The following is a 22,845-nucleotide window of genomic DNA, read 5'->3' on the forward strand; positions in this document are numbered from 1 at the left end:
ATGATTCTAATTGAGCACCATAGATATTGCCAAACCATTTCTAAACTGAGTCTGAAACTCATCTTGCTGCTCTGCAGTTACTCAAATGAAAAATGATATGAACTGTAATAAAATCCTGTTTTATTTCAGGTTACATGGGTCATATTTTTCTGGATGAGACTTCGAAGAAGGGAAAAGAAATTAAAGAATAAAACACTCCTTTTCTGCTATTTGGTTTCCTTCTCACTGTGTATTCAAGAATGGATTCATCCTTAAGTGTAAGAGTAACTTGGAGTATTCAGCACCATCCTTAATAAGGTAAAAATTAGTTCCTGGGAGTTTTAAGGGACATAATTAAGCCAACAGTGACAAGGGGAACTTCTCCTGGTAGAATAATAGACTGTTCAGGCTTATTTTGCCAGGTGAGAATGAAATAATCATTTATTTAATAATTTTCTTTGTTAAATATGCTAAAGGGAGGCAGAGTCCAAACTGCTTAAACTTTGCTCTCCAAAGTACGTGAGTCAATGGAAGTGAGAGGGGGGAAGGACAAGAAAAAGATAAATATAAAGCTGTTTATCATCTCTGTTTTACATAAGAGCAAAGTCCAATCATGGTGCATGTCCTCAACCACATTAATTCGTCTGATTTTTGAACAGTCTTTCAGAGAAATATACACAAATCAAGAGCAACCTTCACGGTAAGTCAATGTATTTTTCTTTTAAATCAGAGATATTTGTAAAATTCACTTATAACCGAATTGGGAAAATTCCAAATAACTGTATATTCTTTTAAATAAACCTCTACTTTCTCGTTTATTTTGTATGTCTGTGCTGAATTACAGAAAATACAATGCTTATATCCTTCAAATGAAATTAAAGGAAGGACACACAGTTATCAAACAGATAGAAATACAAAATGTACATGTTTGTAAGCAAAATCCAGATATCTGGCCTTGTTTCCACAGGTTTATACTTGCCTATGATGAGGATTCATTTACAATGTATGATATTAATAACTTTTTTATTTTAAAAGTATCTATATTTTTATTTCAAACAAATCCTTATTGATATTACTGTTCTTGGCTTAATGGTTGTGTATTTCTCAGTCAGATATTATTTTACAGGAAGCTAACTTAAATAAATTTAAAATGCATTCTGAAAATGAAAAGAAGCAGAAGCGTACTGCAAATAGAAATAGTTATGAGATCACTGCCTTCAACCAGGGTCATGAATCTGAGGACAAACAGTAAGTGTTCTTAAACATTGTAAATATGTTCTATATTGAAGCTTATAAGGTTAAATTATTTTAGATTTTTATTTAATTTTTAAAATTTTGCTTATTTTATCAGGAAAGTCTAATAACAGAAAGCTTTGTATCAATTTGAAAGTATCATTGATTGACACATTCATTTGGTGCAGAAGGACCATTTATCTTTTTTCTTTTAAGGACTGTGTCCACAGTATTGACTACAGTGTACTGAAAACAATTCTAAAATATTGCAGAAAGGCTGCCAGAATAGACATCTGGGATACAATTATGTCATCAGCTAAAAAGCATGTTAAAATTTTTACTATGGAAAGGAGTCAGTATTTTGCATTCCTTGAACATTTTCTCTATTTCCCATCCCTCATGTGCAAAAAATTTTACTTGAAGTTATCTTCCAGTTTCCCATTTTGAAAGCTATATACTGCTTCAGTTCACAACTTCCCCAATCAGATAGTGGAACCACCAGCCATTTTTGGTGTTCTTCCACCCTTGAGAGGGGTGAACTGGGAAGATGTTTACCTAAATTCATAGCAGCAGGAGCTGATGCTATTTATATACCTGCAGGCTTAAGTAAAAATATCCCAAGAATGCTCAATAAATTATATTCATTTACACACAATTGTTTTCTGCAAAATTATTTCATAGTTATACTTTAATTGAACTTCATTAATACACTGCATTAGTATTTCTGTGAAATCTTTTTGCTTTTTAAATACACTAAAACTACCATACTTTTTAAGCAAGGAGAAGAAGAAGAAGAAAGCAGAAAAGCCTAAGATGGTCAGCTCATATCAACTGGTAAGATTTTTTCTATATATATATGTGCACATATATATATACATATATACACGTATGCAGATTTCAAAGCGTACACAAAAAATGTTTTAAATTATTTTAAAAGTACTGCATATATCATTTTTCCTCTACCAAATACTTTGATACTACAGAATATGTGATAAGTTACAACAATCAAACATTTCTTCTTTGGATGTAGTTTTGTTAAAGAATCTGTCTTATTACTGACATGGATTCTTAGCCATCTTGCCGTAGTAAGTTGTCATGCTAAACACAGGTGTACTAGATTTTTGTTTGAGAAAGGTTGGGATTTCCATGTTCAGTCACTTCAGATATAATGAAAATTGTGCTTGTATACCTAAGATTATGTGTGGTCTTGACCTCTAAATTATTTGAGTCAGGTACTAATCACAGTAGTCAGCCCCATTAACCATTTTTCATCACCTGAGTCAGCAGTAAAGTGCAACTCCATGGCACTGATGATACTTACAGTTAAAAAGTGCATATTAAGAAGTACCTTAAATTCCAGAAAGTTTTAATTTACTGTATATATCATAGAATCATAGCATGCCAGGTTGGAAGGGACCTCAAGGATCACCTGGTCCAACCTTTCTTGGCAAAAGCACAGTCTGGACATGATGGCCCAGCACCCTGTGCAGCTGAATCTTTTAAGTGTCCAGTGTTGGGGAATCCACCACTTCCCTGGGGACATGATGCCAATGGCTGAATTGTTCTCATAATGAAAAATTTCCCTCTTGAGTCCAATCGGAATTTCCCCAGGAATAGCTTGTACCCATTACCCCCCGTCTTTTCCATGTGACTCCTTGTAAAAAGGGAGTCTCCATCTTCTTTGTAGCCACCCTTTAAATACTGGAACATGGTGATGAGGTCTCCCTTAAGGCTTCTTTTCTCAAGGCTGAACAAGCCCAGTTCTCTCAACCTTTCCTCACATGGTGGTTTCTCAATCCTTTGATCATCTTCCTGGCCCTCCTCTGGACCCTTTCCAGCCTGTCCACGTATTTTTTGAACAGCAGGGATCAAATGTGAATACAGTATGTGGCCTGACAAGCACAAGTAGAGCAGGATAATGACTTTGCTGGTGATGCCCTCACTAACACAGCCCAGCATCCTGTTGGCAGCTTTCTGTTCACTCATGTTGAGCTTGTTGTCCACCAGACCCCCCAGGTCCCTTTCCACAGAGCTGCTCCCCATATGGGCATATCCCAGCCTGTGCTGCACTCCTGGATGATGTTTTCCCAGGTGCAAGACCTTACACTTGTCCTAGTTGAGGTTCATAAGGCTCTTGTCAGCCAACTCTTTCAGCCTGTACAGGTCATCCTGCAGGGCAGCTCTCCCTTCCGAAATGTCCACTTCCCCACTCTGTTTGGTGTCATTGCGATCAGGTTTGTCAAGCACAATTTGCCCTTGGTGACTCTGTTATTTTAAAGTAATGCAGTATGTTAATACTTAATTAAAGTAAATCCTAGGTACTCTTCGTAATACTGAAGCACTTAACGTTTTGTAGGCTTAGTGTGCATAATGCACAGCAACGCTATAGTAAATAACAAAAATAAACTTACAGCCTGTGATGCTGGCCAATGCCCCATTTTTCTGCTTTGTCGCACAGGCTTGCACTTCCACAATTACATCATAGTGCTATAATTTACAACAATAAACTTAGTATTTTACAGTACATAATAAAGCAAGTGATTTTGTAATAGATGAGCTCAAACTTAATAAAGTTCAATGGTAAGAGTTATTTAGGATTTCAGTAAGTTTTGATAATGTCTATGGTACATTAGGAACAGTTTTTGTGACTGCATAATAATGAATTTACAATAAAGTAATTATTACCTCAAATAGCATAATGCCATTACAATTTCTTATAATTTGAACTTCAAATATCAAACTTCAAAAGGGAAAATTTCTTACACCTTGTTTTCATGTGGCCTTTCTTACCCAGTTGCAGATATTGATACAGTAAAATAGTACACTTCTCTGGTTTTGAGAGTTTGTAGTATAAAGGTGCTTATATTAGAATGTTTTATTCCTGTGCATGTAAATTGTTTTGTAAACCAAATTTCTAATCAGATGATTTTGTAGTTTTGGGACACTAGGTGTACAGTTGATAGCTTTTTCTTGACATCCTGGCTTTTGCATACAGAACATTGTGTTAGCATTCTAATACCACAGTTAGAATGAATTTATCTTCTCACCCACAGTTTCGATACTCCAATTGCTTGGATAAATTACTAATGATAGTAGGCAGTCTCCTGGCAATAGCGCATGGAAGCAGTCTACCTATTATGATGATAATTTTTGGTGATATGACTGATAGCTTTGTTTCTTCTGGAAGCACAAGTATTTCAGGTAAGAATTTATTTTCTATGACGAGAACAATGGCTCATATGTGAAAAACAGCCAAGGATATTCAAGCATCTTTACATGGGATACTGATGTCAGAAACCCAACTTGCTACTATACTGTCTTGCAAATTAGTAACTCTTGTGTTTGCTGTAACAGAGTCGCACTATGAATTTTTTTTCTCAGAATTCTTTGTTTCTGCATTAGTAGATTTTTTTTTTTCAAATTAACTACTACAATGCACATTTAATAAATCATGTTTAACTGTGACTATGATAAATAGAAAGAGGCTGGTTTTTCTTCTCTTCAAAATGAGTTCCTGTTGATTCCTTCGCATCAAGCCTGAAAATTATATTTCATAAGATGAATCAGATCAGTAAGCAGACCAACCAAAAATTTGCTACCAAAAATCAAAGTACTTATTTTCTCATTTTGTTGAATAACCTTTCTTTCTAAATCAGAAACATGAAATCAAAGACTAAGTAGGGCAGATGTGCAATGCTGAATACAGGAGGTAGGAGTGACATTGTCACTTTTGTATCAAGTCACAGACCAGATTACATTGTCCTCTGAAGTCACATATTAGATGTTAAACTTGTGAACAGGTTTGTTGCCTGAAATACTATCTAATACAATTTTATTAAACATTTTAATAAATGTCTATGGTGATACAGAAAACAGATGTGATTGTCTTCTTCTGTCCTGCATCAATGTTTTTTCTCTTATTATGCTGCTGTAAGATAGAAATACGGGCATATTGCCTTCATCAGAACAAGTAGTTTAGGATTTACTCCTTCCCAAGTACAATCAGATTTTTACGGTGCAAATGCAAGATGCTGCACCTGCAGTCTTCTCAAAACATTGATGTAGTTTTGCAGTCAATGGAGTTATGACTAACGTATTATTAGTATAATCATTGTTTTTGAATAGGTAGAAGCCTGAAATCATCACACTCCTCCTTTCATTAAAATCAACTTGATTCAAAAGGAGATGTAGCAACTCAGAATTCACTGAATTGCATGCAGAAAAACAAATTTGCTAAAACTTGCTCTATTAAAAGTATTTACTCTTTTCTTCCTTTGTAAGAAAACATTTCTTCAGTGAATTCCTCTTCAGATATTTATGCCGCTCTGGAAGAAGATATGACAAGGTAATTAGAAATTAATATTTCCTTTTATTTTTTAATGTAGGCACATATATCTAGTCACAGATGTTTTGCATGCTTTAAACAATATAAAAGCAATGGTTGTTTGAATGATGTATGTAACTAAAGATTCACACACAAAATTATTGGGGGTTGTGGGAGAGTTCTTGAACATCTTCAGCCATTCCCGACAACTTCGATGTAACCTCTTACTCTCACTTATCCACATGTGTCTCAGTGCCATCTGTATTTCCTTCCTTCTTCCTTTTCTTCCTCTGCATTTATAAACAGTAGCTGTTATGCTAAAAAATTATGTTGATTATCATCCATTGATTTCTTGAGCTATGATGATTCATGGATAAAAGGCAGAATTAAAATTACCAGATAGTACCTACTTTGATGCCAACACATCAAGCTCAACTAAATTATCTGGACTACAGAAAAGACAGAGTTAGATCATATGCAAACTCAAATCTTGCATTCTAGAGTTGACAGTAGTCAGTACAAAGCTTCATGAAGAAAAGGGCAAATCAGCAGAAACATCAGTTGCCAATAGATGTGTTTTGTTATGGGGCTTTATTAACCACTGTCCATGGACTTGGTTTATGCCGGATGTCTAAAGTTCAAGTGCATTTTCTTGTACCACTTCAGCTTCTTTTCTTCAGGTTTAAGTCTGTTCCTCATTAGGTATTGAAAAAATCTGACATCTCAGGAGTGCTCATGTCTTCAAGGCCATTGTCTTTTCTGAAGAGAAGGAAGAGATAGGGCATTTGCTTATCTCTTGTTGTTTTATATTTAAGTGCATTGTCATTTCTGTTAATGGTATAAACTTATAGATCATTTATATTGAGTAGTTAAGTTTCTAATTTTAAAAAATCTATTTATTAAAAAAAAATTATTTACTCTGAAATAAATGAGCAAGAGCTAGTTAGGAAAAGGCTATTGCTTAGAAATGAAGAACTCGTATGTAATGAGAATGAACTAGCAGGGAATTGGCAATTATGTTTTGTAAGAGAGTACAAGCATACAAAGTTTCTTGCTCCTCGACGTTTCTGTCAGTTAGTCTCTGACATGAATGCAAGTAATGCTTACACACCTTCAGCAGGATATAAAAGTGCCCAAGTGACTTGAAAGCAAATTTGATGGCAAAATTTCACAACAAAATAGTTTGTGCAGCTTTCAAATCAACATATTTTCTTTTTTTTTTTTTCTTTTCTGCTCAAGCATATCTAACCTGTATTTTAAAGCAGGATATAATAGAATTATACAAGGTATTACTGACTGCTGTAACATAAGAGTACTGTGTATTTTGATGTGTCATTTATAAGTTTTTCAGACCAACAACCAATCATAACTATGTTTGAGTAATGGTTTGATGTTCTTTTAATCTCTGAACTCATATCACATAATCTCAACTAAAAACAATAGGAATCCTCCTGCTGTTCTCAGTGGGTGATTATCTAGGATTTGCTGCTGCTTAAAGAACAAAGAGTACAGGAAACAGACAAACTGACACAAAGTGTAAATGTGAATATAGATCTACATCAACATCTAAACATTGAGAACTGCCTGTTCTCATGACCCTAAAAGATGGTCTGTTTGAGGGAGATCTTTTATTAACACCATGTATGCCACCCAGTCTTTTACTCTGAAAGTACAAGTATAAATAAAAAGCAGCTCAAGTTTCTCTTTAGAAACAAATTGTTGAATGAGGAATATATTACTTATTGGCAGCACAGGAAGAGATTCTTTTTTCTAAAGCTTTTAGATAGTGCCTCGAGTTAGTGTGTTCACTGGTTTGAAGAAGCAGTTGTTTGTACCCAGCCCCTGTTTCTCTAAGAACACCTGCCAGTAGGTCAAATAATAATAAACACTGTTTACAGGGACAAAGTTCTCACACAGGTGTGCTCAAATACTGAACTATACATGTGGACTTGGTTGTGTTTGTTACTCAAACAACAGTTTTCCTAAAACCCAACTATTTCTCAAGCGAAAAAGAATCATTATTTTACAATGCAGGAAGCGTTTACTCTCTATTAAGTTTCAGCAGTGAATTTACCGAATCTATTTCTTCAGTGTGGAGTCTGGCAAATATATCAATCCCTTTGATACAATTTCTTGTGAAACAAAGTCTGAGCATAAAACAATTATTTGAAGTGATGTAATATCATAAAGTAATTGTCTAAAGTAATTACTGCTGAATTTAGAAGGAGTGTTCATGGGTTTAGTTTAGTATTTTCTATGTAGAGTTTTAATGGAGCTGAAGATGACTGAGGTCAATATTCAACTAACCAGCATTCAGTTAGGTATTAACATATTTTTATTAAACAATTTAGATAAAGTTCATTTCATAATGAGTATTGTTCCAAAGTCCCTGACTAAATTGTATGGTATTAGCCACAAAAAAGTCTGGGTATTTCATCTATAAAGCCGTTCTTTCCTTTTTTGAGCAGAGCATTTGCACACAGATTCCTGCAATTTGCTCCTGCCGAGCTTCACGCTACAGTTTTAAAGAATCAGTATGAATAACTTACTACGAGTGAGTGAAAGTCCTAAGAGCTTTAAAGCTTTTTGCTGGTTATTTGGTTTTATGTAGATTCAGTAGTCTTGCAATTACACGTATGATAGACCATTAATATTTGGCCATTGTTTTTGGTCATGTTTTACAAACAGAGAATCAGTTCAGTTGTATTTTTATGGTTTAGTTCTGGGTTAAGTTCACCTGTAACTGATTCTGATGTCAATTCTGAATTAAATAATATCTGATTTGATTATGTTTGAACAATTTATAACTGTGGCTTAAATTCAGTTCCAGTTTAAGAAATACAGTGGATCATGCAGTTCTTAGTTTTGATTAGACACCCTGCTCATAGCACAGAACTCAATTAATTTAAAGTATCAGTTAATAATAAAATGGAGAGCAAAATAATTTTTGATCTAGTAACATTTGCCTGCAATAGATGCATATGTAGTAGTGCTGTATTCCCAAATCAGGAGATATTTACAGCATCCATGCATGTATATATTTATATTGATAGCCATGTCATATGCTGTAAATGTATGTGATTATAGGCATACATGATTAGGTCTGTCTACATGTGGTAAAACAAAACTGTTATGGCATTTTTATAAATGACACATTTAAGTGAAAAGGGTATTGTGTCTAAAATATAGTTCTGAAGTAGTCTTATGAGGAAATATATGCTATATTGACAAAAAGAAAAAGTAATCCCTGTCTAACGATAGCTTCGTTTCATTTATTGCCTATCTGAAAACTGATATTAAAATACTACTCATAGAAAACTTGTCAAGTCTTACAGGAAAGTGTAAACTCTAGTACAAACATGTAAACTCTAATTCAGGACCAAGACAGAAGAAGTAAGCACCAAGCTAAATACAAACCAGTGAGGTAATTAAAACTAATTTCAGACAATTTTGCCCTTTTTAATTTTTTTTTTTTTTTTTCTTTCAGATATGCATACTACTATTCTGCAATAGGAGCTTGTGTTCTTCTTGCTGCTTATATCCAAACTTCATTTTGGACTCTAGCAGCAGGCCGGCAAATAAAAAAAATCAGACAAAAATTTTTTCATGCAATTATAAGACAGGAAATTGGATGGTTTGATGTAAATGATGTAGGAGAACTTAACACTCGTCTTCTAGAGTAAGTATGCTATGTCTTACCCAATGTTATTTTCTTTATTAAGCATGTATGAGCTACATCTTTTTGTTTTTATTTGTAAACTGAATTATTTCATTGTGAAATGAAATTTCACTGTGAAATTAAATTGAATTGTTTCATTGTCAAATGAAGTTTTCACGTTTTCTCATGGAGAGTCTCAGAGACTGAACTTCTAATGCTTCTGATACTGGACTGTCACAGCGATATCAGAAAAGCATTTTCATAAGTTCTTTTAAACTCTGAGGATGGATGAAGCCCAGCCTACGAGATTACCTCATGAAGAGAAAACATAGTTCATTTCAGTGCACAATGAGGACTGAATAAAGTGCTGACTCACCCCAGCAGGGTGAACAGCCTTAATTGCATGACAAGTTATTCCTTTCCCTTTACCTACATGAAAGACTTTATCTTTTCTTTCCGAATATCCAACAGTTTCCAAAGAGATCAAAAAAAGTGAGAGTAATTTTGCAATGTAGGCAGAATTTCAGCCTTTTCGGACAAAACCAAGTTTATAGCATTACTTTTTCACAAGACATGTGAATTTTTCCTTGACCACACTATATAGTGCCTTATGTTGAAGCAGACTGTTTTTTGGAAGTAATTGAATAATAAAGATTGACCTCTACACAGATGCCCATGTAAAAAAACTGAAAAGCTTTCTTGTACTTTCTACATTTTCCTTCCTGTCTGAATGTAATTTGTTTTTCAGTGATGTCTCCAAAATTAATGATGGAATAGGTGACAAAGTTGGATTGCTTATTCAATCATTAACAACATTTATAGCCGGATTTATTGTTGGTCTCATAAGAGGATGGAAATTAACCCTTGTAATACTAGCAGTCAGTCCTGTCCTGGGACTTTCAGCAGCCATGTGGGCAAAGGTAGGTTAACATACATTCAGTGCCAAGCTTTATATTAAAGAGAGATAATGAAATAAATCTACATATCTGTAATTCTTACTCTTAAAATGTATTGTTTAGAACAATTATAGCTTTAGACAATGTCTATGTACGTAAACTCTTAGATGAACTGTGTATAAGTACCTTCATGTAGTTTGAATATTATAATTCCTGTAGATTGTGCAGATTGGTTTGATTTAAAGTTGTTTCAGCCAATATAGCATATTCTTATATAGAAAAGAAAGCAAGATATATGAGTGGAATCCACATCTGTAGCTGTTAAACTTCATCCACATGATTGCCTGTTCTGTTGGAAGGAATAACTCCACCTCATGAAAAATTAAATTAGACCAAGCCTTGGTCTGAGACATAGAATTTATTTTCAGAGTTGTTAACAGCTTTGGTAAGAAACTTTAGGCAGACTTAGATGAGACAAATACTAAATTACCATGGGATTGGTGACTTACTTTTGTAGTTTGAAAGCCTTCAGATTTTTTTTTTTTAAATTTTATTTTATTTATTTATTTATCTTGCATTTCAAAGATCATATCATCCTTCCCTATCTTGAGTGACTATATTGTGGAAAAGGTAGGAGTACAGAAGCATGTGCTAGGTATATCTACAGGCTAAGAGTCTTCATGGACTGTGGCCAATTAATGTAAACCATAGAGCCCTCCAGCTAAGGTAGCCAGAGATGAGAATGAGCTGAGGAGATCTGCCTGGGAAGAACCACACCAGCTCATCTTGAGTCGTCATCTAATCTTCCGCACTGGGTGAAAGCAGACTGAAAAATCCAGCCCTTAGTTGTTGAGGATGGGTAATGTTGAATGTTGTGATTGGATTCATGAGGTACTTAAGGATTTTGACATTGAACATTATGCACTCATATATAATATAATCGAAAGTATTCATATTGGAAGAAAGTAACTGTGATAAAAACTATTATGAAGTGCTTGAGCTCATTCTATTTTTCTCAAGTAAAAAAATTTGATCCTGTATTAGATTCTCTCTAGTTTCACTGACAAAGAACAAGCTGCATACGCAAAAGCCGGTGCTGTTGCAGAGGAAGTTCTGGCAGCAATCCGTACTGTAATAGCTTTTGGAGGACAGGAAAAAGAAATTAAAAGGTAAGAGCAATGTTTGCTTTCATCAGCTGATTTTAAAGTACTCACTTCAAATGGTTTGAAATTTTCTTGTATCTTTGCTGTTGAAAGTCTGTCAAACAAGTAAATCTTGTGCTTCCTGCATTTTTAGGTAATGCCAAGTGGTCTGTTACAGGTTTCACTATGGGTTATAAGTTTAACTACATTTTGAAAGACAATTAATTATTTTTCTAGAGAATAATAAATGAATTAATATATTGTCTCTACTCTAGAAAGCATACAAACTAAGCACCACACAGTGAGAGCTTTAGACAAAAAAAAAAAGGCCCTACCGTGAGAAGAGATGATGATATCCTTGGTAATCTGATTACTCAGTAGTTATTCTGAAGGTACTAGTAAACAATATCTTGATTTTCACTATACTGTAAAACATCATTCTTTTATCTTAAACTAACAATTATAACCTACAAACCTGTCCTGAATGGTTTATGATCCAAGTTCACTGTGCCACAGGTTAAGAAACTTGAATGCCAATCCCTGCACTGCAGTGCTCTTCTTTTTTTTTTTCTGTATACCAGCTTGACTGATGTTCACCTTTTTAGGAGTTACCTTAAAGTCTCTGTGCCTGACTACTGGGCTTACCTTTGTACAGTCTTAGAATTATATATTTTATATATCTTGTTGTACTTTTTGAGTGTTCTTTTTCTAATTCACCCACAGACATTTTGGTGCTGCATGCTATGTTAAAAGCCTGAGTCTATTTTGAACTTCTGTGTTCCTTCCAGATACCGTAAAAATTTAGAAGATGCTAAACGAATGGGAATAAAAAAGGCCATTACTTCAAATATATCTATGGGTGCTGCTTTCTTACTGATATATGCGTCATATGCATTGGCATTCTGGTATGGTACTACCTTGGTCTTAAATGATGACTACACTATTGGCAATGTTCTTACAGTAAGTATTAATGAGGAAATTCCCAATAAAAGTGAGAAATACTAAAGAAAATACATTAAAGTCTATCTTGGGAACTTATTTGAGTTTAATAAGAATTATGAGCCAAAATTGGCAAAATAGCATCTCCTTAACAAAAAGATTATCAACACAAAAATCCACATGTTGTTTCTATAGTATCTCAAAATCTACATCGAGCTAAATAAAACAAGCTATTTTTAACTCTTTCTACATTTTTTTAATTACTTCCATGAGATCAGACTGATATAGAAACTGTTCAGACAAAAACTGAAGTACAGTGTCCTTCCTAGTTCCTATTTGTTTTCAGGTTTGTGGGGCTAAATAGATTTTCATGATGCAGAAGCAAATACTTTTTCGTTTTAGCTGTTGTGTGGTCTAAGTAGATGATTGTATGGATACTTTTCTTATCTTTTGCACCATAAGAGCTTTGAATCCCTTCTCAATATTTTTAGAACACAAGGGAGAGGAAAATATACTCACGACTAGGCAATATGTTGCAGTCTAACCAAAGGAAGAAAGCCGTATAAGTGATAGCTTAAATTCTTCTCTTTAACCATTTTAATTTTGTATGAGATATCAAACCAACATTGTAAGAAGAATAACTTCATTAACCATGATGAAACCCAGCCAGGAGACCATGTGTATAAATGTATATATTTTTTAAATTACCTGATTTTTTTATTTATGAATCACTGACATTTGTGAAAAATGGCTCTGATGTGTGTTAGTGGCTCTTTTGAACCTGACTGTATTTTTAAAATGCAGACTGGCATACAGAACACCTCAGTGAGATGTATGCTTTTGCATGTAATTTTTTCAGTTCAAAGTATTTGCAATTTCTGTTGTGGATGTTGTAGTTCATCCGAATGGTGTTTTTATGACATGAACAGGAGAGCGTTGCCTTATTAGGTATCATGTTTGTGAATGAACACTGTTGGAGGAAAATAACGGGTGTGACAGACCTTTACTCTGACATACCATGGCTGTTATTATGATCTCTGAACAGTGCGTTTTTATTACTTTTAGTTTGATGCTAACCTGAGAGCTTCTCTGAGAAAATAATACATTTTTTTCTTTTTCTGTTCTTATTTGCTTGCAGCCACTCTCATTACAGCAGAGGGACATTTTATTACTTTGAGGGAGAAGCTGAATTTGTATACTTCGATTTCACTGTCACTTTGAAAACAGCATGATAGCGCTTTGCATATCTGTCTTTGTTGCATTGGAAGACATGCGATATACTTTCTGAACCTTGGAACATCTTTTGCCAAAGCATTAATTAGTACAATAAATCCTGAGACATCATGCATACTTACACATTTTTTGGCACAGGTTTTGCAGGTGTTAGTCACTTTTTCACTTCTTATCAATATGTCTGCAACACTCACATTGTGTATGAGCTCAGCTCTCAGCTGAATCTTAAAAGCCATTTTCTTGACGTTTTTCGCTGTTTAGGAGAGACCCTTTCATTTTTTCTTTAATTCTAGATTCCTTAGACATCTCTTAATTGGCACGGAACCTCCTGACCCAAAGATACCTAATGTAAATAAATAAATGCAATTCTATGCTTAAATAAGAATTGATATATGTCACCACAAACATTTCTTTCAGGTCTTTTTCTCTGTATTGATTGGAGCCTTCAGTATTGGACAGACTGCTCCAAGTATAGAGGCATTTGCTACTGCAAGAGGAGCTGCCTATGCAATCTTTAATATAATAGACAATGTAAGTATCTTTGCCATCACTCTCATTTCAAAACAGAGAGACCCTTCTTTTTAAAGTACAGGCACTATTTATGGATATGAAGTCATTAAGGGTAAATAACAATGTGTAAAATAAGCAGAAATAGAAACAAAAAAGCAGATAGAATGTGTTGTTATTAGTCAGTTCCTGTTTGTCCTCTAGAGTTATCAGTTCTTTCTTCAAAGCTGAAAGTACTGGATCTCTGAATCATTTGGTGTTGGAGGTATCCTCTCATGTTTTTATCATGAAGGGCATGTTTATGGTGCTATATAGATTACAGCCAATGTAGGTATATGAGCATATGTTTTGAGGTATCAGCATCACCACCACTAGTGTGTCAGCAAATCAATAAAACACAACCTGGAACCTGGATATGTGTTTCAGTTGCCAAGAGAGTCAGAAATCAGGGAAGCTGTGATTTGACTAGCTAATAAAGCTCTATGACATGCAAATGGCATGTTTTGGGTTATTGTTAAGACATGTTAAGACATGTTTCAAATTCTAGACCTACCCTGGATGGAAACAAAACCAGTGTTTCTTCTTAGTGTTTCAGTGGATTGGTTCTTTCTCACACAAATTCTTTAAGTAGAAAGGGCAAAACTACAAATGAACAGTGTATGAACAGCTCATTAGCAATGATTTGTTCAGGTTAATCATCATGCAGTGAAATAAATCTCAAATTATGGCCAGCTGTGGGTACAGTCTTAAAGACAAGGTACTAAATCCACACAAAAGCTTAAATGGAGAAATTAGAAAAGTATACTTGCATGAGCATATCATCAATGTAGTAATGAGCCAGCAAAATATCATGCAATTTACATGTTTCAGAAATCTCACCTAAATTACTTTAAAATTACATTTAATATCTCTGCAGAATAATGGTGCACTCTAGGACTTCTTTATGAAAAAAATCATTCAGGAATTTGTTTGTTTGTTTTAATTTATTTTGTTTTGCACAGGAACCTCAAATTGACAGTTATTCAGAAACAGGTTACAAACCAGACTGCATTAAAGGGAATGTGGAATTCCAAAATGTTTACTTCAATTATCCATCCAGACCAGATGTTGAGGTACTGTAAATGAAACTGTATACGTATTACAGTTAAACATGTGGATCATTTGCTAGAAAAAAAACAAAAGTCACGTTTATAAAATTTTGTTGAAAACATAACAAATCCAAGTTGATTCTCTAATTTGTATAAGACTACCTTGTCATCACAGTGAATTAGCTAGAATTATTTACATCTTAGCTTAATCTTAAGTTTTTTGAATAATTTTCTGGCTAAAACTATAGTCAGTGTGGCTATGCAATAAAACTTAAAGATTTATTGCTATCAGAATCTGAATTTAGGCATCTACCCCAAGTCTTTGCACTATGTAACTATTTCCTTCCCTCCTTGAAGGAAAATTACTGACCTTGATAAAGGGATCTTTCTTACTTTTGATAGGCAGAAAAGACACAGAGCTTTCTTTTAAAGCCATTTTTAGTTGTAAATATGTTAAATATTATAGCTTTTCCTTCTATCAAGAAAGTGAATGAAGTGAATGTGCTTGATTTTTCTTCATATAGAAATATAAATTAAAAAAACAACTCAGTGCATTATTTTCTAAGTTTATACAGGTACAATACAAATAGAGATTTCTTCAGAGATCATAATTATAGGAAGTTAAGGCCACATCAAGCATTTATTGAGTTTTTCAACTATAGTAAACTATAGTAAACAGAAAAACAAGGATGTCAAATAACTCAGGGTAGTTCATCTCTGCCTAAATTAAATCTACCTGAATTTCAAGTTAACTCTTATCTTCAGTGGGATTAAGTGCAGCAAAGACAGGCACGATTAAGACTTCAAGTTACTTCCTATCTCACTAGCCTGATTTATTTGCTGTCCTTACTCTGTGTTCTCTGATTGCATTAAGTTGTTAAAAACAGCTTAAATGGATTTAGTTATAGATTTTATTTTGGTACAGGAAAAAGTCAATAGTCCACTGAAATCAGTGGTAATGTACAAGTTTTAGATCAGCTTCTATTTGCTATTTTATTTACATTAGATTTGATTAGTTGTTCTATAGAAGGTATAAACTAAATTATCGATAGCATTATGACCAGAAGATTAAATAAGCCTGCTTCATACATTTTCAGTTTTTCTTACTTGGGTTGGATTTCTTGTTTTGACCTAAAAATACTGTATCAAAATAAGGCAAAGACAAATTTATAATATGTCTATGCCTCTTGTCCCTAAACAGTGAGATATATTTCACTTGTAAAGCAGATAAATACTGTTACTAAGGGCAAAGAGGCAACGGTAGTGCTGAGGGTAGAAATTTAGGAAGAAACAGACGGTGACAAGGACACAGAGCTTCAAGGTATTGGGAAGTATGTTGGGAGAGTATTAGAGCATATCGGTGCATGGCCGTACATTTAGAATGGAAAAATGCACTTATCCATGATACAGATGCTGACATGTAGCTATGCGTGGTTCATTGTAGCCCAGTCCTTCCAGAAGACTAATTAGCAAAAAATATGTTTTTCTCAATTTCAATATACATTTCCAACCACAGAAGTTGTAGAAAGCAGTGAAAGATGTGCAGACTCCTGTACACCTTTTGTCAAGTAAAGTAGAAACAAAAACACTTTATTCCTTTTTTTTCCTGTTGTTGTACCTTCTCACTGCTCCGGTGAGCAGGATAAGCAGAAAGGCAGGCAAAATTAAATACACATGGTCTGGACATGCTAACTCTATGTCTGTTCCCCAGCCCCATTACACAGCCCAATACAGGTTATATTATTGAAAGTAAAATGAAAGAGCAGCTACATGGCACTGAAGAGCTACATTTACGCTTTTTAAGAGTCCGAAGGAGGGCAAAACTTTGTCTCTTCCATGGTTGTGAAATGCTGTATTTTATGCTGACTAGTACAAAAAGGTTGTTTATTGTGCAGTGAAATGTCACTGTTGTAAAGAAGCCCCATCAGCAATTCCAATCAAAAGGGGAAAAATAAAGGATACTTCAAGGTTGCTAAAATGTCTTTCCCTCCAAAACAACGTAGAGCATATTCCCTCATTTTTAACCATGACTTTTACTGTACAATGGTTTTCCTGTGTTTTGCATGGTGAGGCAACATAATACAGAATTATTCCATCATATTGTTTCTGTATTATATTTTAAATATAATAATTATGAGTGCTAATCATATTATTATTATCATGTCATATGAACTGGTTCATTATATGGATAACTGTGAAGTATGTTGTATAATACATTAATATTGGACCAGTTGTGATGCAAAGATGAAGGAAATTAAGCTGAAACCATCAGTTATCCAAAATCTAAACTCATGTGTTTATAGATTTTAATTTGTACCAGATTCTGCTATAAATATAAAGGCTATTTTATTGTAGTCTTTAGAGTTTCTTCACATTGACACTGACATTTTTACTTACTGTTATGGTTTTGGTTGCCTTTCTCACTTGCACAGATACTGAAGGGCTTGAATCTCAAGGTCAGTTGTGGCCAGACAGTGGCCCTGGTTGGTGGCAGTGGCTGTGGGAAAAGTACAACTGTTCAGCTCATTCAGAGATTTTACGATCCCAAGGAAGGCATGGTAAGGTACCACAAGTGAGATGACTGGTCTGTGTGTCACAGTCATAGGAAGTCTAGTTCTGGCCACCTTGCCCTTGTTCGGACCTGGAATGAGAGGTTCCTTCACCAAAACACTTAGGTCTAACAGTTTTTGTCTTTTTTCTTTGGTGTAGGTTACCATTGATGGGCATGATATTAAGACCCTAAATGTAAGATATCTACGGGAGATTATTGGTGTGGTGAATCAAGAGCCTGTGCTCTTTGCTACTACTATTGCAGAAAATATTCGTTATGGCCGTGAGGATGTCACCATGGAAGAGATTGAAAAAGCCACCAAGGAAGCAAATGCTTATGACTTCATTATGAAGCTACCCCATGTAAGCCAAGCAGCTGTCCTGCTGAAATCATTTCTCCTCAACCTCCTTGTCTCAAGTAGTTCTTAGAAAGGATTCTCAGAAACAGAGCAAGCTATTCCTGGAGCTGTGAATAAGCAGAGCTGTGCAGAGTTTCCTCATAACTTTGGAGCATAATGTTATTTTTTCAACTATAGGTCATGATTTGGTGAGCATTTGAAGAACTATGAGAATTCCAGGTACGCGAATGATTAGGTGGGTGTAACCAAGTGGACGTTTATACTGTACTGGTTTAGAGGAATGAGCGAACACTGCCAGTGCTACAAATAGCCATGTGCCTTTTCTTTTCACTGCCTTTCTTTGGTTGAAGGACTGTGCCACTGACTGTTTTGTGTGGTTGTCTTGTAGAAGTTTGAAACCATGGTTGGAGAAAGAGGGGCACAGCTGAGTGGAGGTCAGAAGCAAAGAATAGCAATTGCCCGAGCTCTGGTTCGCAATCCTAAAATTCTTCTGCTTGATGAGGCGACATCAGCTTTGGATACTGAGAGTGAATCAGTTGTGCAAGCAGCACTGGACAAGGTCAGTAGTGTTCTAAAATGAAGCAGGTAAGCAGGAGCCTAGTATTTACTTTTTTCCCAGACATTTGTTGAAAGAGCTGCAAGAAATAGAGACCCTTAAAACAAAAAAGGTAAACTTGGATTTGGTAAATATTCTCTGTACAGAGAATTTTTAGATCCTGCAGGCATTACAGAGAGGAATCTTGTTTCAAGTGAGAAGATTTAAATATGTTTTCTTCATTATCAAGCTTAAATCCACATTTTCTTGGTATAAACACCATCCCCTGCAATTATTTGTCTTACTGACATGCATATTGTTGTCAGTCACCTATCTAATTAACTTATGTGGAAGCCTGACACACATGGCAAGCGCTACCAGCATGTCATAAATGATTGTAGCAGTGACTTGGCATGAAAGACTCCAAGGGAACATTTGCATCAGTTAGCATGAATACTTCTGGGTGCTTGTTTTGTTCTTAATGTAGATTTGTCTCACTAAGGAACAGCTGATCCCTGGTGCAAGTCTGTATTTTCCTACTGGATCTGTACCCCCAAATGGTATTCTGAATTTACTCAATCAGATTCTGCTGGAATACTGTAATGCTTCCCATTGCTGTTGGATAGAGACAGACAGTTTGAGGAGAATTATTAATGGAAATACATTTAATAGAGAAGTTATTTGTCTAGCTTTTCTTAGTCACATTATCTTATAAAGTTATCTCATAAACCTTTACGGAAAATATAGGGTCTCATAGAATCATAGAATGGTTGAGTTGGAAGGGACCTTTATCATTTTGGTTAGAAGAGACCCTCAAAATCATCAAGTCCAACCATTAACCTAATTCAGGCACTAAACCATGTCCAACCTAAGAACCTCATCTATATGTCTTCTAAACACCCCCATGGATGGTGACTTAACCACTTCCCTGGGCAGCCTGTTTTAGCCTGTTCATTGTTCCAGATCTTTTCACTGGTCTCCAGATCCTTGAATTTCTGAAGGCCAATCTGACTAGTAAAGACTGAGGCAAAGAAGGTAGTGAATACCTCAGCCTTCTAGTTGAACCCCTCTGCCATGCGAAGGGACATATTTCACTAGATCAGGTTGCTCAAAGCCCTGTCCAACCTGACTTGAACACTTCCAACAATGGAGAATCCACAGCTTCTCTGGGCAACCTGTTTCAGTATCTCACCACCCTCATTGTAAAAAATTTCTTCCTTTGTTCCAATCTAAATCTACCTTCTTGCAGTTTAAAACCACTGTCCCTTGTCCTGTCACTACAGGCCCAGGTAAAAAGTCTCTCTCCGCTTATAAGCCTCCTTTATATACTGAAAGGCCACAATAACGTCTCCCCAGAGCCCTCTATTTCTAGGCTGAACAGTCCCAACACTCTCACCCTTTCTTCACTGGAGAGGTCTTTCAGCCCTCTGATCATTTTTGTGGCACTCCTGAGGACCTGCTCTAGAAGCTCCATCTTTCTTGTACTGTGCACCCCAGAGGTAGATGCAGTACAGTAGGCAGGGTGTCACCAGAGCAGAGTAGAGGGGGAGAATGACCTCTCTTGACCTTTTGGCCACACTTCTTTTGATACAGCCCAGGATACGGTTTATTTTCTGGGCTGCAAGTGCACATTTTAGGCTCATGTCTAATTTTTCATCTACCAGTATTTCCAAGCCCTTCTCTGCAGGGTTGCTATCAATGCATTCATCCCCCAGTCTGTATTGATATTAAGGATAACCCTGACCCAGATGCATGGCATTGCGCTTCGCCTTGTTGGACTTCCTGAAGTTCACATGGGCCTATTCCTCAAGTCTGTTCAAGTTCTCTCCAGATGACCTTCCTTCCCTTAAGTGAATCAACTGCACACTACTTAGCTTGGTGTTAATCTGCAAACTTGCTGGGTGTGCACTCAATCCCAGCATCTATGTCAATGACAAAGATACTAAATAGTGTGGATCCCAGTATGGACCTTTGAGGGACATCACTGACAATTAACTCCATCCAGGTTGCAACAAAATTCCACTGCTTGGAATTATTAATTTGATCATTAAATTAAAAGTTTCTTGATCATTTTAATACAGCCTGGTAATTACAATGGCAAGCTGTGACCTTTGACACCTACTTTGTGATAGGCTTACCTGTCCAAAGACAGGTAGTTAGTTGAAATGTATTTCACATAAAATTGTAGAGAATTTTATTTCCTGTGAAGCTACTTGTGTTGGAAATGATTTAAGAGTATAAAACACTGACAGCTTTCACAAGTCTATGTGAAATGTTTTCTAATGCTTCTAAGTATAAACTGTCCTTCACAGATTTTAAGGTTTAAATGAACAATTATGGGCTTAAATATAAAAACTTTCAGCATTTTTAAAACTTTAAGATTTGTAACTTTGTAACATTCTACCAACTTTTGAATATACTTAGAAATACTGATATTAAATATTGTTTTTTCTAGGCAAGGGAAGGACGCACCACAGTTGTAGTAGCTCATCGACTGTCGACAGTCCGAAATGCAGATCTTATAGCTGTTTTCGAAAATGGAGTTATCACAGAACAAGGGAACCATTTTGAATTGCTTGAGAGAAAGGGAATCTACTACAAACTCGTTAACATGCAGGTACTACTTTCTCATTAGCCTCACATGCTATTCCATGCCTATAGTTACTTTATGCCATCAGAAGTACAGGGAGTTCTGCAGCATATTTTGTTAACAGCAAAAAAAAAAGTGTACTTTGACAGGAGAGTAATTTAAGAGACAAGACCACTAGTTTAGATACCAAACCTATTTAAACCTAGGATAGTACATTTTAAATCCTCTTAAAAGATTTTTTTATGTTTTTCTTTAATGCACTTAATGTAGAGCATCTTACTACAGTAGTTGCTATTTCATTGCTAGCTCTTAGCCTACAATAAAATGTAAAATACAGTAGCTGATGCTGGAAGAATAGAGCATGCATATTTTAAGCTGTTTAGTTATGATCCTTCATACTGAATGTCTTTCTAAAGAAAAAACATGCGGATAGACAGAAGAAATAGAAAAATAATCCAAGTATGCTGAGTGCAAAGATAAGTATACTTTTAGCGTTATGTAGCCAGAAACAAAATAATTGGAAATTAGTATAAATATCAGAAACTTATTTATTATGAAGTGAAGAATTAGGCCAATTAAAACTTTTCTTCATAAAATAACTATGAGAATGCATTTGGTCACCTTACATTCAAAGTAACTGTATTCAAGCAAAACTGATAATGGAAAAAATAAAACAGAAAGAGAATAAAAAATAAGGGGAAATGACAAAAAAAATGAAAGAAAGCAAAACCCAGTAATTTTTATCAGCAGTACAAAAAGCAGTAAGAAATACAACTATCTGGGGAAAAAAAATATACAAATTGAAGGCAACTTTGAATCCAGACAGTATTAAATACCTCAGTGGTGGGTAGACATTTACTTATTCTGTCAAAGAGACTGGCAAAACTATCAGCAAAAGTAGAGTTCTTTTCCAGCTTGTTCAGACTTTTCAGTCAAAATCTCTTCCTGACTTGTTCCATCCATCTAAAGTCAAGAACTGTTAAGAGTGTTCTGCACTAAAGAAGAGTAAATTTTTCCCACTTCATGAGCAAACAGCATATCCACTGAGAACTCATTGAAAAAGATCCCAAGATGAGTGCAAATAGTTCACTCTCAATTTAAAACTCTGTTACAAGTTAATACATTAAAAAGGAGCAGGTACTTCCCCTCCCCTGCCCTGCACTGAGTATAAGCATTTTCTTGAGAGGTGGGATACTCTTATACATGAATCAAGCTTTGAAGACAGAGATCTCCTCAAGTATAATATAGATGTTCATATCTGTTTTGTAGTATAATATATTGTTTTCCTCATATCTCTTTTAACTGAAACAAGTTACATTTGCCTTGATTACCTCACAATTTAGAAAGTTCAAAGTAATATATGCATAATTAATCTTAGCATCATGTTCTTCCCTATTTTAGGCAATAGAAGCTGAAGTTCCATCATCAGAAAATAATGAGAATGCATTTAGTGTCACAACTAGTGAATTTAAACCAGAATTTCAAGAATCCTTACCAAAAGGATTGAGAAGACGATCAACTCGGAGAAGCACAAAAAATCCAGGAGCAGAGAATGATGATTCTGATGAGAAAAAGAGTTCACCTGTAAGTATTTCTGCAGAGCTGTTAGTGAAATTTGACTCCTTTCAACAAGGTATGTTAAAATTAAATTAATCCTCCTGCTCCAGAAAAGTACAAGAAGGAGGCATTTGATGGGGTGAATTTTGTTATTCTCACCGTGAATGATTATGCAAATAAAATGGGATTTTAATAATCTATAACAAGGATTAGTTGATTCTTGAAAATCAGTTTGCTGTAAAATAAATATACTTA

At 35.1% G+C, this 22,845-nt stretch overlaps 1 protein-coding gene across 7 annotated transcripts in view; it reads left to right on the top strand.

The window, feature by feature from the left end:
• Positions 1–22,845, top strand: part of ABCB1 (ATP binding cassette subfamily B member 1) — a 71,407-nt gene that overhangs the window by 23,965 nt on the left and 24,597 nt on the right. For 4 of the 7 annotated variants that reach the window (XM_071805174.1, XM_071805173.1, XM_071805172.1 and 1 more), the window contains 17 exons: positions 130–297; positions 579–679; positions 1,106–1,227; positions 1,989–2,046; positions 4,266–4,413; positions 5,494–5,557; positions 9,024–9,215; positions 9,943–10,114; positions 11,135–11,259; positions 12,021–12,192; positions 13,822–13,935; positions 14,913–15,023; positions 17,432–17,557; positions 17,709–17,912; positions 18,297–18,467; positions 20,899–21,060; positions 22,435–22,617. In XM_071805174.1, the coding sequence (XP_071661275.1) occupies positions 1,130–1,227; positions 1,989–2,046; positions 4,266–4,413; positions 5,494–5,557; positions 9,024–9,215; positions 9,943–10,114; positions 11,135–11,259; positions 12,021–12,192; positions 13,822–13,935; positions 14,913–15,023; positions 17,432–17,557; positions 17,709–17,912; positions 18,297–18,467; positions 20,899–21,060; positions 22,435–22,617 (2,100 nt within the window). In that variant the 5' untranslated portion in view covers positions 130–297; positions 579–679; positions 1,106–1,129. Of the gene's footprint in view, positions 1–129; positions 298–578; positions 680–1,087; positions 1,228–1,988; positions 2,047–4,265; positions 4,414–5,493; positions 5,558–9,023; positions 9,216–9,942; positions 10,115–11,134; positions 11,260–12,020; positions 12,193–13,821; positions 13,936–14,912; positions 15,024–17,431; positions 17,558–17,708; positions 17,913–18,296; positions 18,468–20,898; positions 21,061–22,434; positions 22,618–22,845 lie in introns of all 7 variants that reach the window. The other 3 variants (XM_071805175.1, XM_065830106.2, XM_065830105.2) reach the window with 3 other exon arrangements.

This window comes from Patagioenas fasciata, chromosome 2 (genome assembly GCF_037038585.1).
Source record: "Patagioenas fasciata isolate bPatFas1 chromosome 2, bPatFas1.hap1, whole genome shotgun sequence".
In the NCBI taxonomy this organism is placed as follows: Eukaryota; Metazoa; Chordata; class Aves; order Columbiformes; family Columbidae; genus Patagioenas; species Patagioenas fasciata.